At 40.3% G+C, this 17,041-nt stretch overlaps 1 protein-coding gene across 1 annotated transcript; it reads right to left on the bottom strand.

The window, feature by feature from the left end:
- Positions 1-14,515, bottom strand: LOC103506759 (heat shock 70 kDa protein cognate 2-like; the record flags this gene model as incomplete). The annotated part of the gene is made up of 7 exons (XM_017442995.1): positions 1-498; positions 808-862; positions 1,542-1,756; positions 2,367-2,821; positions 5,794-5,896; positions 5,947-6,122; positions 14,197-14,515. Coding segments are annotated over 7 exons (1,821 nt in total), but the record flags the coding sequence as incomplete, so codon positions are not given.
- Between the last annotated feature and the right edge of the window lie 2,526 nt (positions 14,516-17,041).

The following is a 17,041-nucleotide window of genomic DNA, read 5'->3' on the forward strand; positions in this document are numbered from 1 at the left end:
CTTGGTCATGATGGGTGTACACGTCTGCTGAAGCGTCTTCAGCCTGTCCTCAAACTCTTCCTTCTCCGCCAAGGAGTTGCCCTCCAGCCACGTCAGTGTTGCGGAGCACGCCTGCGACACAGAAGTTTTGTCCGCGTCGGACAGTTTGCTTCCCGAGTCCTCCGCGGCTTGCTTCACCGCGAACGCGTAGCTCTCGAGTTTATTCTTCGCGGCAACGCGTTCCCTCTGCTTATCATCCTCGGCTTTGTATTTCTCCGCCTCCGCCAGCATGCGGTCAATGTCATCTTTAGACAGGCGTCCCTTATCGTTCTGGATGGTGATGCGTTCGGCTTTCCCCGTGCTGCTATCTTTGGCAGATACGTTCAGGATACCGTTGGCGTCCAAATCGAAAGTGACCTCTATTTTGGGAACCCCTCGGGGTGCTGGAGGGATGCCCGTGAGGTTGAATGTGCCGAGGAGGTTGTTGTCTTTGGTCATGGCACGCTCGCCCTCGAACACCTGGAATGCGAGAAGGATTTCGGTTGAAAGAGAGGAATTGGATTGAAATGTGAGGTGGTCCTCCATGTAGTAATATTACCCACATACATAATACTCAGCTCTAATGATTATACCTTATACCACCAACCACCATATTGATCGATACTCAAACTAAAAAGGCAAACTAAAAATGGCTGGGTATAACTTGATTTTCTACTTAAGATCCGAAAAACTTCAACTCCAGCGGAAACTGAACCCGACACTTCCAGCAATTGAAGTTGTAGACTCCCATAGTGATGGGTATTAAAGAAGAGTTATAAAATAACTTACCTGAATAGTGACAGCATTCTGGTACCTGGAATGCGAGAAGGATTTCGGTTGAAAGAGAGGAATTGGATTGAAATGTGAGTTGGTCCTCCATGTAGTAATATTACCCACATACATAATACTCAGCTCTAATGATTATAACTTATACCACCAACCACCATATTGATCGATACTCAAACTAAAAAGGCAAACTAAAAATGGCTGGGTATAACTTGATTTTCTACTTAAGAGCCGAAAAACTTCAACTCCAGCGGAAATTGAACCCGACACCTCCAGCAATTGAAGTTGTAGACTCCCATAGTGATGGGTATTAAAGAAGAGTTATAAAATAACTTACCTGAATAGTGACAGCATTCTGGAGTAAACCTCAGCTGGCCGCCAATGGCATCCGGCCTAAAAATGTTCCCCTACCCATTTGCCCTCGATTTGGCCCGGATGCCAAATATTAACAAGACTTTGCGGGTGGACGTTTTTGTTTTGTTTTTGTTTTGTTTTTTTTTTTTTTTTTTTTTTTTTTTTTTTTTTTTTTTTTTTTTTTAGTACGTGGTGAACGTCTGTTGCTGCTTGCACGGGATACGAGAATTCCTCTCGACGATCTTGGTCATAACTCCCCCGGCCGTTTCTATTCCCAGCGACAGAGGTGCTACGTCTACCAGCAGGACATCTTGGATGGCAGAACTGGTGTCTCCACTGAGGATGGCAGCTTGGACGGCTGCTCCGTAAATGTCTGTTGCTGCTTGCACGGGATACGAGAATTCCTCTCGACGATCTTGGTCATAACGCCACCGGCTGTTTCTATTCCCAGGGACAGAGGTGCTACGTCTACCAGCAGGACATCTTGGATGGCAGAACTGGTGTCTCCACTGAGGATGGCAGCTTGGACGGCTGCTCCGTAGGCGACTGCCTCGTCCGGGTTGATGGACAGGTTGAGGGATTTGCCGTTGAAGAAGTCCTGGTGGAGAAGGAGGAGAGGAAGTGGAGTTTAGCGTTGGAAAACATTGTTAATTTTAGGGAACTTAGGGAATTTTAGGGAAAATAAGGGGTGGTATCTTTTTATGTAGGGCTATGTATACTTGTATAGGTTGGTTTCAGGAAAAAGTTAAGCAGTTGATTGGCTTACCTGTAGCATTTTCTGGATCTTGGGAATTCGGATGGATCCTCCCACCAGCACAACGGGGAAATATTGTTAAATTGAGGGAACTTTGAGAAATGAGAGGTTGTATCTTTTTATGTGGGACTATTAAAATTTAGGGTATGTTCATGAAAAAGTTAAGCAGTTGATTGGCTTACCTGTAACATTTTCTGGATCTTGGGAATTCGGATGGATCCTCCCACCAGCACAACGTCATGAATACTGCCCTTGTCCAGCTTAGCATCATTCAGCGCTCTCTCTACAGGTGCTAGTGTTTGTCTGAACAGATCCATGCACAGTTCTTCAAACCTGGCTCTAGTTATCTTGGAGTAGAAGTCACGAAAAATGAGGGGTGGTATCTTTTTATGTAGGGCTATGTATACTTGTATAGGTTGATTTCAGGAAAAAGTTAAGCAGTTGATTGGCTTACCTGTAGCATTTTCTGGATCTTGGGAATTCGGATGGATCCTCCCACCAGCACAACATCATGAATACTGCCCTTGTCCAGCTTAGCATCATTCAGCGCTCTCTCTACAGGTGCTAGTGTTTGTCTGAATAGATCCATGCACAGTTCTTCAAACCTGGCTCTAGTTATCTTGGAGTAGAAGTCAATGCCTTCATGTAAAGCATCAATCTCCAGACTTGCCTCAGTGCTTGATGAGAGGGTTCGCTTGGCTCTCTCGCAAGCTGTACGCAGTCTCCTCACAGCTCTGGTGTTAGCCAGGATGTCTTTCTTGTGTTTCCTCTTGAATTCGTCAGCGAAGAATGTCACCAGTCGATTGTCAAAGTCTTCGCCTCCCAGATGTGTGTCCCCGGCGGTGGATTTCACTTGGAACAGAGATCCCTCGTCAATAGCTAACACGGAGCCGTTGGTCCTCATTTTTCCTGCTCTATGACTTTGAAATATCACCCAAGTAAGCGCAACTGATCTATTTAGTAGTGTAGATAATAGGTAATTAGGTGGTAGGTAGGTACCTACATTGTTCTTCGTTAAAGATTGAAAAAAGTACAGTGGGACAGTTTGGGTTAATTTATCATGTCCGCCACTTTTTTCTCGGAACAAATAAGACAACTTTTTTTTATTTAATTCAATAAATCAAATACAACTCATAAATCAATAATCAAAATGCAACTGTGCTCAGAATTAATTATTTTGATAGACGGGATCTACCGCAGTTTTTTTTATTTATTTCTCTCCCTATTTTGAGAGGGTAAAGGTGGAATTTCCATGTTTTCGTGGCTGTGTGGATGTGGACGGCTGTACGGTTTCAGTCCACCTCGATCAACGGCCGTAGGCTAGGTATGTGTGGACACAGCTTGATAGATCTGAGATCCTTGTCCCTATACCCTAGTTTTCGATCTTCATAATGGTGGGTCCAGACTTGTGCAATGCAACGTGCAATGCAATAAAATTCGTTAGTTTGGACGTGTTTGAGAAAGTTGCAGCAAAGTTTTTTGAACATTGCAGCAAACGTTTGTGGGTATCCGAGAGGTTGGGGGTTTTCTGGCGAATGTCTTTGATGTTTGATGTGCGTTGCACTAGTTTGGACGTGTTTGCAAAGCATCGTGCAATGCAATGCAAATGATGTACCTACTATAATAGGCCATTACTAGTTGAGTATCGGTACAAAAATTCTCGGATAGGTACATGAAAAACGTTCGCATTCGTCAGATTTGATTTTACGTGATAGGCGGTTCTTGCCTAAATTTTTGGGGGGGCTTGATTTACCCTAACTTTTACCGCCAAAAAAGCTGAAAACCGCCAAAAAACGGTCGAAATCCGTCCAAAAGCGGTCAAAATACCGCCAAGCGCAGCATCTATCTCAACTAAACCATAGGCGGTTCTTGCCTAAATTTTTGGGGGGGCTTGATTTACCCTAACTTTTACCGCCAAAAAAAGCTGAAAACCGCCAAAAAACGGTCGAAATCCGTCCAAAAGCGGTCAAAATACCGCCAAGCGCAGCATCTATCTCAACTAAACGTTTTCTGTTGCATCCTTGTCACATTTGTGAACTACATACCAAATTTCAAGTCCAAGTTTCAAGTCTGGACCCACCATTAGATCTTCATAGCCGGGCAAAATTTATGGTGAAACGAACAAATAGGTACATCATACAGACAGACAATCTAGTTGAAAAGTTTGTTTTCACTAGTTAGGTACCGGCTAAATTTTTTTCTATGTAGATCGACCAAGAACAGAAGCTATTTTCATTTGGGGGCACGGTTGGTCCAGTGGTAACGCGCTTGCTTACCATGCAGAAGGTCCCGGGTTCGAATCCCGACATCGACAAAAATTTGTAGGTACTCGTTTTTCGATTGCAAATATTTCAACGGGTTACTTTCTAGTGTTCTCGTGTTGATCCAGCACCTAAATTAATGGGAAGTATTGTGTCTCTTCTCGCTCATCTGATGAGAGGCATACTACGAGATGGGCATGCTACGACACAGACCACAAGCGTCTAATGTAGCAGTTGTTTCATCGCTACGAAATAAAAACGGCGGTGAAACACTCATCTTTATATATATATAAAAAAAAAATCGACCTACCTATCATGGAGGTCACGAAAACCGGAAGGGATTTCGGCCCAACAGAAATCATGGTGTGGGTAGGTGGTTGGTTGTAGGTGGATGTATTTTTTTCCAGATTTCACAATTTTCTAGCTCAGAAATGCCAGAGATTTCTTTTTCAAAATCTCGATACTTCCAGTGTCATCTGGCGTGATGCCAATTATTTATGCCCAGAATGACAAACAACACAATTAATTTATGATTTATTCTGTTCGAACATTTCATTCTGAAAATTATAGATGGGGTATACCTAGGTAGGTAAAATAGGTTTAGAAATTATAAAATAACCTACAATGTATAAAATTATGGTCCAGGTACCTAGGTAGACAATTTTCTTTTAGGCCATGTAGATTACCTACACATTCGACAAATCCTAAGCAAGACACGTGAGGAAATAATAAAATTATTCTTGAGAATGTGTTCCCTATTGCATACCCACAAAAATACACGGCATTCATACAAACGACCTACTCACCAAAGTACCTAATTACCTATTTTGAGCGTAATATCTGAACTGTCTTCAACCATAAGCTCCAAGGTCTCCCAGATGCCCCCCCCCCCACTGGCTAACACATAGCTTTTATCTATCTATGAGCTTATCTTGATCCGATGTCACCATAACACTATAAGACCACTCGTATCTCTCTATTATGACCAAAATAGGAGCTCTGTTGAAACGAGGTTTCATGGACACACCTCTAAGCTTACAGGATCTACGAGTAACTTTTAACTTTGAGAACTTTCAATCTTTGTTGTTATAGCGGCTTCAGCTGTAGCCGAATGGTGATGGCAGAATAAAGAAAGGATATCTTTTTAGTCCGTCCTTCCTTTATTAAATTACAATAAACTGAATATTAAACAAAATAGGTAGGTACATAGGTACTAATTTTAACCACGATCGAGTAAACTACGGGCTAAAAAATTCCTAGAGGGACGGGCCCAGCTTGTTTCTTTCTGTCATACACCAGGGTCTCTACCCATGTTTGATTGGCTCGTCCTAAACCGCAGTCAACCATCGTGCTTGTTCTTTAAAAACAGAGAGAATGTCCCCTAGCCTGTTTAACGTCCCCTAGCCAGACCGCTCGCCGTTGCGGTCGTAGAGGGCTCGTCACTATTAGATCTACAGGAAATACTATTTGCTCCCTCTTATAACTGTGATTGGTACTCGTAGTTTTTGCAGACCCAGTAATCGTTCTAACCACACAGATAATGCGTCGTACCTCCTGGGTAGCAAAGTCCAAAGTCATAGTTTTCCTTTATTTTACACTAAAGTTGGCCATTTACCTGACTTTTCGCGGCGTCCCCAATGAGACGTTCCGTGTCGTTGAACGCCACATAGGATGGCGTAGTCCGGTTGCCCTGGTCGTTGGCAATAATCTCCACCTTGCCATGCTGCCACAATCATAGTTTTCCTTTATTTTACACCAAAGTTGGCCATTTACCTGACTTTTCGCGGCGTCCCCAATGAGCCGTTCCGTGTCGTTGAACGCCACATAGGATGGCGTAGTCCGGTTGCCCTGGTCGTTGGCAATAATCTCCACCTTGCCATGCTGCCACACGCCGACACAGGAGTAGGTAGTGCCCAGATCGATCCCAATAGCGGGGGTTTTGCCCATGGCTGGATTTTGGTTCGCGAACTAAATAAAGTTACCCTTAGGCCGAAAAAAATGCACGGAATTTAGAAAGGGTCTCTCAAAAAATTAGTACAGAGCGGCGGGATTTGACTAAAACCACTGGATAAAAGTACGTTTGGGTTGGAATTTTCATCGCTGTTTTGCTTCCGGTGGTAGATCCCTTAAAAAGATTTTATAGAACACTAACATAAGACACCGTTTAAACTACCGGGGTACAGGGATTTTCAAGTCTCATTCGATCAGAATAAACAAGTTCTTCTCTCCTATCACTAGCTTCTATTCTGTTGATTCTATCCTTCCTTTAAAGAGGATTGTGAGTACAGAGCGACATAGAACCTCTGGTACACGAGGATGTAATTTGTCTTTGGAATTAGCTGCAGATCGCTAATTCCAAATTCAGTTTTTGAAAGACTCAAGGGTTCAAAGATAACCCTTGAGTCAGATCCTTCACTCCGCACCACGGAACTCACCTTATACTGGGTCTCGGCGGACGTGTTGGCAAGGAAGGGCGGGGATCCGACCAGCATCTCATACAGGATGACCCACAGGAAATACTATTTGCTCCCTCCTATAACGGTGATTGGTACTCGTAGTTTTTGCAGACCCAGTAACCGATCTAACCACACAGATAATGCGTCGTACCTCCTGGGTAGCAAAGTCCAAACCATAAACAAGGTGTAAACAAGATACCTTATGCTGTACACCAGGTACTTTATGACTCTGTTTCATACATGTTGCATTCTGAGTAGGTACCTGTTACATTCTCAGTACCTGTTACATTCTACCTGTGACATTATCGAACTGTAATTAGCCAAATTTAGAGCTCAGCCACTACCTTTACTATCTCTCTGGTTGTCCAATTTGTCGTTCGCTAGGTTTTGTGTTTTGACGCAAAAGGAAACAACTCCAAACGCAGAGTGAGGAGTGTCTATTTTTGGAGTCTGTTTGAAACAAACTAATTAATTAGAGATAACAAGACAGTATCGAGCTGTCGTTAGAGCAGATTTGTAGATAATTCTCAGGATCATGACCTTCTAAACCACAAGAATAGCATTTGAGGGAGTCGATGGTCAAATAGATTGTGTTGAGTTCAGAGCCGAGAGAGACTTGAAAGGAATTAGGGATGGCATCTTTATTATCCACGAAAACTTGGCGTTTGTAAGTGTAAATGTGACGTAGTCTCTCATCCCGAAGACCAGTATTGACGTACGTGATGGGGGAAATTGGACGCCCATATTTTGAGATAGCTTGCAAAAGTAGATCGTTCGGTACACTTGGGTTCACATGGTTGAATATGACTTTGAAGCCGGGGTTAACCATTTTCTTCACAGATTACATTACTTTCCTTCCTATAGGATAAGGAAAGTAAAAAATGGTGTTTTGGATTATTATTCTGAAATCCAATTTTATCTAGTGTAAGAGGCCCTGATAACTTTGGGGGGGCTTAAGCCCCCCCCTATCGCCGCCTATGTAGCCTACTGCTGGAGTAAAGGGAATTTTCAGTCCTATGCGAGCAGTATAAATAAACACTATTATTATTATTATACGGAAGGATTGGTGCTTCAAATTTTCGGTAGTAAAGGAGTAAAAATGAAGCCTTGAATACGGCCCTGGTCTCGGTAGAGAACATTAATTGTAGATTACAGGACTTTCTGTAAAGCGAGTTAGTACTCGTGACTGATCTGTGTTAGAAATCGTGAACCTAATACCAGAAGTCAAAATGTAGAAATTAGAAAAGTCCTTCTCTTAATCAATCTTTATTAATAAGATCAGTAAATCAAAACCGTAGGTATGACGATGATTCATCTACATCTTGGTACATTATCCTCATTAAAATATTGCAATGTCGATGTCGTGACCAATAATAATAAAACCTGAAGAACTTAAATTTAATAAGATTTGTCATTTATGTGCAATGCAAAAGGTGCTAATAAATCTAAATAAATAAAAAAGGTAGGTACCTCTGTACTTAAAAATAAGATCTTAAATTTAGGTCAGGTACTAAAAAGCTGGATGTAGGTACCTAACTAGGTATCTCTATAAAAAATCATAGATAACGAGACACCAAATCTATGAGTAAGCAAAAGGAAAAGTTCTCTTTACGACATCGATTCCAATAAATCACGGATTCCACGATCCCGCCCAAATATGGTCACAAACATAAATTTTACATGGTAAAATACGACCAACAACAGCTAACGAAGAACTTAAGAATACCATCATACCATGAGAACTTGCCAACTTGGAAGCTCATGTCTTTATCATGCAAGATTAATAAAGTCATAAAGTTCATTAGAAATGAATTAATTAATTATGACTGTGATTTATTGGTTTTTATGGAAGCTACTATGGTAGTAGGACAAGTTAAAGTTAACATGAATCAACCCGAGTGGTTGAAAGGTTTTCATATTATGGCAGTAGACTGTAGAGTAAAAAATCGTGTCGCATGGTAGGTAGTGGGAACACCGTCTTTTAAATTACATTACCTACAGGACATTCGGAAAAAAATCGGATATGGAACTCACGACACGTGGGAACGGGCCTTAACACAAAGGTTGGTGAAGAACTGCGCAGAAACGTATGCGCACAAACACATTAATGCGTTGCCTGCGAGGGAGCTTTTCTCGGGACATTTGATGTGACGTCTTCTTCGTGACACGGGTAAAATCGGAGAGGGAACACAAACGAGGCTGTCAGGAGGAGGAAAAATGTTAACATATTTCTGGGCCTATTTCTCTGGCTATTATCTATCTAGTTAGACCAGAAGACCAGTGAACTCTACCATTATGGTAGAGTTCACCGAGTTAGACTCGGCAGTGCTGTGGTTATGACGAACGGTCGCCTGGTAATCAGGAGAGCGTGGGTTCAATCTCAGCCGAGGCATAAAATTTTATCAACACTAAGACACAAAGCCCATCTATCTGAGAAAACAATAAAGCTCAAAGAGAAAACACACCGCTCGCTCATATTTTACATGATGTAAATAATCATAATAAATAGTATTATATTGAAAACATGAAATAGAAATACAAATGTGTCTCACTATATTACAAAGAATATGTACAAATAAAAGGTAAAAAGAATTAACATTCTATAATAAAAAGATAAGGCACTCAGAAGAAAAATCACAAATTAATTTATTTGTAAACATAAAGACATCATAGGGTAGCTAATAAAAAAAACAAACGCACAAGTTTCCTATATTCAACAACAGATTTTCTATGAGGGGACACGGTTAGTCCAGTGGTAACGTGCGTACTTGTCGTGTAGAAGGTCCCGGGTTCGATGCTCAGCATCAACAAAAAAATAAAAATGTTCTAGTATTTCGATTGGCCACGCGATAGGGACTTTCCGCCCACCCGATGAAGGGCATACTACGGGATGGGTATGCTATGACACAGACCACACGAATCTAATGTAGAAATTGAAGACAGAAGTAAAAATATCTCATTCGTAAACTGTTACATTTCCATTGGCGATTGAATATCGGAATCTTATGCAAAAGAGAAGGAAGACAGAAGTAAAAATATCTCATTTGTAAACATTTCTGAAGGCGATTGAATATCGGAATCTTATGCAAAAGAGAAGGAAGACAGAAGTAAAAATATCTCATTTGTAAACTGTTACATTTCCATTGGCGATTGAATATCGGAATCTTATGCAAAAGAGAAGGAAGACAGAAGTAAAAATATCTTATTTGTAAACTGTTACATTTCCATTGGTGATTGAATATCGGAATCTTATGCAAAAGAGAAGGAAGACAGAAGTAAAAATATCTTATTTGTAAACTGTTACATTTCCATTGGCGATTGAATATCGGAATCTTATGCAAAAGAGAAGGAAGACAGAAGTAAAAATATCTTATTTGTAAACTGTTACATTTTCATTGGCGATTGAATATCGGAATCTTATGCAAAAGAGAAGGAAGACAGAAGTAAAAATATCTCATTTTAGCCTACTGCTGGAGTAAAGGGAATTTTCAGTCCTATGCGAGCAGTATAAATAAACACTATTATTATTATTATACGGAAGGATTGGTGCTTCAAATTTTCGGTAGTAAAGGAGTAAAAATGAAGCCTTGAATACGGCCCTGGTCTCGGTAGAGAACATTAATTGTAGATTACAGGACTTTCTGTAAAGCGAGTTAGTACTCGTGACTGATCTGTGTTAGAAATCGTGAACCTAATACCAGAAGTCAAAATATAGAAAAGTCGTACTCTTAATCAATCTTATTAATAAGATCAGTAAATCAAAACCTTAGGTATGGCGATGATTCATCTACATCTTCGAACTTAAATTTAATAAGATTTATCATTTATATGCAATGCAAAAGGTGATGCTAATAAATCTAAATAAATAAAAAAGGTACCTCTGTACTTAAAAATAAGATCTTAAATTTAGGTCAGGTACTAAAAAGCTGGATGTAGGTACCTAACTAAGTATCTCTATAAAAAATCATAGATAACAAGACACCAAATCTATGAGTAATCAAAAGGAAAAGTTCTCTTTACGACATCGATTCCAATAAATCACGGATTCCACGATCCCGCCCAAATATGGTCACAAACATAAATTTTACATGGTTAATACGAAGTATGGTACCTATAATAAGTATCTACCAACAACAGCTAACGAAGAACTTAAGAATACCATCATACCATGAGAACTTGCCAACTTGGAAGCTCATGTCTTTATCATGCAAGATTAATAAAGTCATAAAGTTCATTAGAAATGCATTAATTAATTATGACTGTGATTTATTGGTTTTTATGGAAGCTACTATGGTAGTAGGACAAGTTAACATGAATTGACCCGAGTGGTTGAAAGGTTTTCATATTATGGCAATGTAAAGTAAAAAAATCGTGTCGCATGGTAGTGGGAACACCGTCTTTTAAATTACATTACCTACAGGACATTCGGAAAAAAATCGGATATGGAAGTCACGACACGTGGGAACGGGCCTTAAGACAAAGGTTGGTTCGTTGAACTGATGATGATGGTAAGATCATAGGTAAAGGTAGTAGGTATTATAATTATACTAATGGAGCAGTTGCAAATGGGTAAAAAATATAAATAAAAGGTCGCTTCCTATGTAAAAAGTTGGGAAAAATCCAAATCTGAGGTCAAAACCCAGAAAAAATAACTGTTTATTTTTTATTTTATTTTTACACAATTTAGCAACACAGGCCATTTGCGGCAAATAAATAAGGTGGCCTACGACTTGGTGTAGCTGCCCAGGAAGTGGGTGACTATCCGATTTTTACCAAATTGTTACAGTCGCGTCCTTGGAACATATCGGTATATCATACCAAATTTCATTGCTTTACGACAAACCGTTCTTGAGAACTTGAGATATTTTGATCACAACCTTTTCAACATTTTCCACGAAATGAGGGTTAATTTATTTATTTTATTTTTACACAATTTAGCAACACAGGCCATTTGCGGCAAATAAATAAGGTGGCCTACGACTTGGTGTAGCTGCCCGGGTCTCCAGATCAAATTTTTAAAAAGTAGGACATTTATTTATTTATTTTATTTTTACACAATTTAGCAACACAGGCCATTTGCGGCAAATAAATAAGGTGGCCTACGACTTGGTGTAGCTGCCCTTTATTTTATTTATTTTATTTTTACACAATTTAGCAACACAGGCCATTTGCGGCAAATAAATAAGGTGGCCTACGACTTGGTGTAGCTGCCCAGGAACTGTCTTCTCTTTTGTGAGGAGTCGTCCATATCTTTAGGGAATCAATCTTGGTCTTCAGGTAATAGAGCTTTTTCAGGGGTAGGAGTAATGTGTTTGTACAGAGTCTTTATTCTCGCTTTCATGTTAGGGGACGAGGAAAATATGATGTCGAAGCAGTGTGGACGTGTCAGTCGTCATCGATCCATGGCCGGTCGACTATGACTGGACACACCTTAAAAAAAATTTAGTCAACCTATGTAAACAAGAACTCCTATTGCAGAAAACTCAATACGTAAATGTAGATAAACAAGAACCGTCAATATATTGCACAGAATTTCCCGGACAGCACTCAAAATGTCACATCTTTTGTACGACCCTATTCCGGAATATATATGTGTGGTATTGTTTTTTATGACTGAATAACACCCCCTCTCTTTCGCCTCAATTGAATTAAAGTGGTGTCGCTTTTTCCTGCCAATAATACTGATGCTGCTGCTGTTGATAATGCTGCTCCTGCTATTGCTTTCACTTCAGTGATGTGGCGTGAGATTTTCCAAAAGGGGGAAGCTATCTCCTTTTTCTCAATAAATAAAATTGTAGAACTGTTTGCAAATTGCTAGAATCGTGCAAAAATATATTATATCAGGTTTGCTATAAATATAAATTAGTGAGAAAAGAACTTCCCACACTATTTAATAAAGTCTGTTGCTCTGTTACGCTAAAATGGAATTTTTGTCCTTTTTCCACGAGAAAACGGTTGAACCGATTTTGGTGAGATTTTTTGTGGTTGTCAAGAAGAGTTTGAGGGTGACATAGGTTACTTAAATTTGTCAGATTCCATCCTGATTCAAAATGGCGGCACTTCAAAGTTATGCTTGGTCCCGTACGAAGGACGGGTGAACCCTAAGTAATAATAATAAAAAGGAAGCAAAGCACCCCTATCCTCCATGAAGTACACTAGTACACACCACTACTTTCACTCCCACTATAACACTAGTGCTACTAATATCATTTTCTGTATTGTTTCTGGCGGTGCTGACGGCTCATGACTCTAATTCGATTAGGAGGGTTTATTGAATGGGAAAGATTATCGCGGAGGGAGGGAATCAGAGGAGAGGGAAAGAAGGAGGGGAAGAAATCACAGAGAGGTATTTATAGAAAAAGAAAGGAGAGTACAGTAGCAAAGGTGTTGAAGAATGGAGTTGGGTGGTAGGAAAGGTATCGAGAGAGGGGGAATGATTTCAATTGGAGGGAACTAAAGGGGGAATTATTTGTGGGAGAGAAAGGAAAGAGGGGGGGAAGCTACCTTTTTCTATAGAATGCGGATTCCTGTCAATAGTTTATCTCGTCTTTGTGTAACTTTATCTCCTTCCCTTCCCCTCCTTCTCCCTCCCATTCCCCTTCGATTAGTACGGGCTGATCAAGTGCGACATTCAGTAAAAGGGAAAAATAACTAACTTCTACAAAAGAAAAAAAAAATAGCTACAATAAAAGACTTTCTCCAAAACGATTTCCTAATTGCTCTGATAAACTGAGAAAGGACAAGAACTCAGATGGGTATAAGCCAGCCTAGTTAGCTTAGTTGGTAGTGCGTCTGCCTTGTAAGCGCTAGGCCGCGGGTTCGATTCCCGCCCGGGGCGGATGGTCCACGGACACTTATTCGTCGCACGAATAAGTTCCGTCTTACTGCCTGTAACCGCTAGATCGCTTCGATTCCCGCCCGTGACGAACTTCAAACAGAATAGTAAAGGTTCGTTCTCGGAAAGGCTGGCTTTCTCCTATACTGTCTCTCTTCGATTTCGGGACGATAAGACCTTTGTTGTTACAGAATTATAGATTATTTCAGTAATCGAACCCTCAAACCCTTCAACCTAAACCTCGCCCCTGCCTTCACAACCACATCACCCCTTTTCCTTCACAAAGCTTTGTGTCGCATCCATTAATATCCTCCTCCTCTTCCTCCTCCTCCACTTCTTCTTTGTCATCCGCATCTCATCCAATTTTAAACTCAAAAGCCAAATTACACATCCGATAAAAATAAAATGGAAGAGGAAGAAGAATGTGCACTGATATATGGATGATTTTTGTTGAGGCGGCTTTTGTAGGAAAATTCAAGGAGATTTCTAGAGGTTTGATAGACATCTCCACCAATATCTAGTACCTATCAAAAAAGAAGTTTTGACATCTCCACCAATATCTAAAATCCATCTTTGGATTTTTGACATCTCCACCAATATCTAAAAACCAAACTAGAGTTTTTGACATCCCCACAAACATCGAAAATCCATCTTTGGAGTTTTGACATCTCCACTAAATTTTAAAATCCGTCTTTGGAGTTTGGACATCTCCACCAATGAGCAGTACCTAACCTGCATCCTTGGTGGCTTGTCTCTGTGAATCGTTGAAGTAGGCGGGGACTGTGATGACTGCCTCAGACACTTTACCTCCCAAGTACACTTCTGCTATTTCTCGCATCTTCGTCAACACCATGGAGCTGATCTCTTCGGGGGCAAACTTTTTGATTTCTCCTTTGTACTCGACTTGGATTTTGGGTTTTCCGCCATCACTGACGACGGTGAACGGCCAGTGTTTGATGTCTTCCTGAATTTTCTGGTCTTCAAACTTTCTGCCTATCAACCGCTTGGCGTCAAATACGGTGTTCTTCGGGTTCATAGCGACCTGGAACAAAGATCAAAAGAGAATCTCTGAAACGGCATTCAAAACCTAGGTAGGAAAAGGAGTAATTATTATAGACTTGTGAGCTCTGAATCTCCATCATTGCTGCTCTAGAAAAGGTGTAGGTAGGTAGGTAGGTAAGCACCACCATCTCATAAACCATTTTTTTCTCTTTTGCAAATTTTCAAAAACTAACGAAGTGAGAGATATTTCAACGCCAATCTCAAACAGAAATAAAAGAATGTTCGCAAATAATATTATTGGTAAAAAAAAAAAAAAAAAAAAAAAAAAAAAAAATCAAAACCTACCTAGATAGGAAAAGGAATAATTATTATAGACTTGTGAGCTCTGAATCTCCATCATTGCTGCTCTAGAAAAGGTGTAGGTAGGTTAGGTAAGGACCACCATCTCATAAACCATTTTTTTCTCTTTTACAAATTTTCAAAAACTAACGAAGTGAGAGATATTTCAACGCCCATCTCAAACAGAAATAAAAGAATGTTCGCAATAATATTATTGGTAAAAAAAAAAGACCTAAAAACAAGAAATTTTCAATTATTTCATCGTTTTGCTCTATCAACCTCGTTTTGTGTTCGAATCGTAATTATCATTCTCAGACGCTGACAGAAATGGCGATGAAGAATGAGACGGAAGATAGGTCCCATCGGGGTAATTAACGTCGGGCGTGGTGAAAAAATGAATGGGTGACATGACCTTTATCATTGGAAATCTGACGGTATTCTTTGCACCGAATTCGGTCAAGTCCTTGTGATTGTGGACGGACGGGGGATTGGCAAAAACCTTGTGACAGTTAATGAAGAGTTCCCTATCAATGACTCAATAATACCTACTCTATGGAAGTCGTTTTTGTTTGATAGAGGGAAGAGGGAACTCTACCTATTAACTGCTAAGGTCTTATCATCCTAAAAGCGAAGGGAGAAGGAAAACATGGGAAAATCAACCGTTCCGAGAACGAACCTTATCTGATGCTTAGGATAAAATCTTCCCGGGGCAGGAATCGAACCCGCGACCTAGCGCTTACAAGGCAGACGCACTATCCTCCAAGAATATCTAGGCTGGGCATTTTGTAGTTTGATTTTAGCAAGAATGCATGTCACCGAAAGGTTAGTCTCTGATGGATTAATACTCTTATGAATTTTACTACAACTACTTTTTCTAAATTTTACGACCTATCAGGATAAAATCTTCCCGGGGCAGATTCGTAGATTCGTAGTAGCTTAACCCATCCTTTAGGGCTGTTCGCCCCTACACCTAAGCCTCGGAGTGGGCTTTTTGTGTTTGATAATGTGTGGACACAGCTTAATAAGATAGATCTGAGATCCTTGTCCGTATACCCCAGTTTTCGGTCTTCATAAGATCTTCATAGCCGGGCAAAATTTATGGTGAAACGAACAAATAGGTACATCATACAGACAGACAATCAAGTTGAAAAGTTTGTTTTCACTAGTTAGGTACCGGCTAAGTTTTTTTTCTATGTAGATCGACCAAGAACAGAAGCTATTTTCATTTGGGGGGACGGTTGGTCCAGTGGTAACGCGCTTGCTTACCATGCAGAAGGTCCCGGGTTCAAATTCCAACATCGACAAAAATTTAAATAAATTTTCGATTGCAAATATTTCAACGGGTTACTTTCTAGTGTTCTCGTGTTGATCCAGCACCTAAATTAATGGGAAGTATTGTGTCTCTTCTCGCTCATCTGATGAGAGGCATACTACGAGATGGGCATGCTACGACACAGACCACAAGCGTCTAATGTAGCAGTTGTTTCATCGCTACGAAATAAAAACGGCGGTGAAACACTCATCTTTATATATATATAAAAAAAAAATCGACCTACCTATCATGGAGGTCACGAAAACCGGAAGGGATTTCGGCCCAACAGAAATCATGGTGTGGGTAGGTGGTTGGTTGTAGGTGGATGTATTTTTTTCCAGATTTCACAATTTTCTAGCTCAGAAATGCCAGAGATTTCTTTTTCAAAATCTCGATACTTCCAGTGTCATCTGGCGTGATGCCAATTATTTATGCCCAGAATGACAAACAACACAATTAATTTATGATTTATTCTGTTCGAACATTTCATTCTGAAAATAAATTTCGGAGGCCGATACACGAAAAAAATATGTTTTAGGTATGTTCACCTTAACACTAGCCAGTCGTATCTCTCTATTATGACCAAAATAGGAGCTCTGTGGAAACGAGGTTTCATGGACACACCTCTGAGCTTACAGGATCTAACTTTAAGAACTTCCAATCGTTCAATCTTATCTTAGCTTGCCTAAATCACCTATTTAAGCAATGTAGGCATTTGCTACAGATGAAGTAACTGAAATATCTATCGTTGCCAGCCTTGGTACGTGCTTCTGCCTTGTAAGCGCTAGGTCGCGGGTTCGATTCCTGCCCGGAGCGGATTGTATCCTGTACCTAATTACCTATTTCGCTAGGTCGCGGGTTCGATTCCTGCCCGGAGCGGATTGTATCCTAAACAGATAAAGTTCGCTCTCAGTATGGCTGGCT

This window comes from Diaphorina citri, unplaced genomic scaffold (assembly GCF_000475195.1).
Source record: "Diaphorina citri unplaced genomic scaffold, Diaci psyllid genome assembly version 1.1 scaffold260, whole genome shotgun sequence".
NCBI lineage: Eukaryota > Metazoa > Arthropoda > Insecta > Hemiptera > Psyllidae > Diaphorina > Diaphorina citri.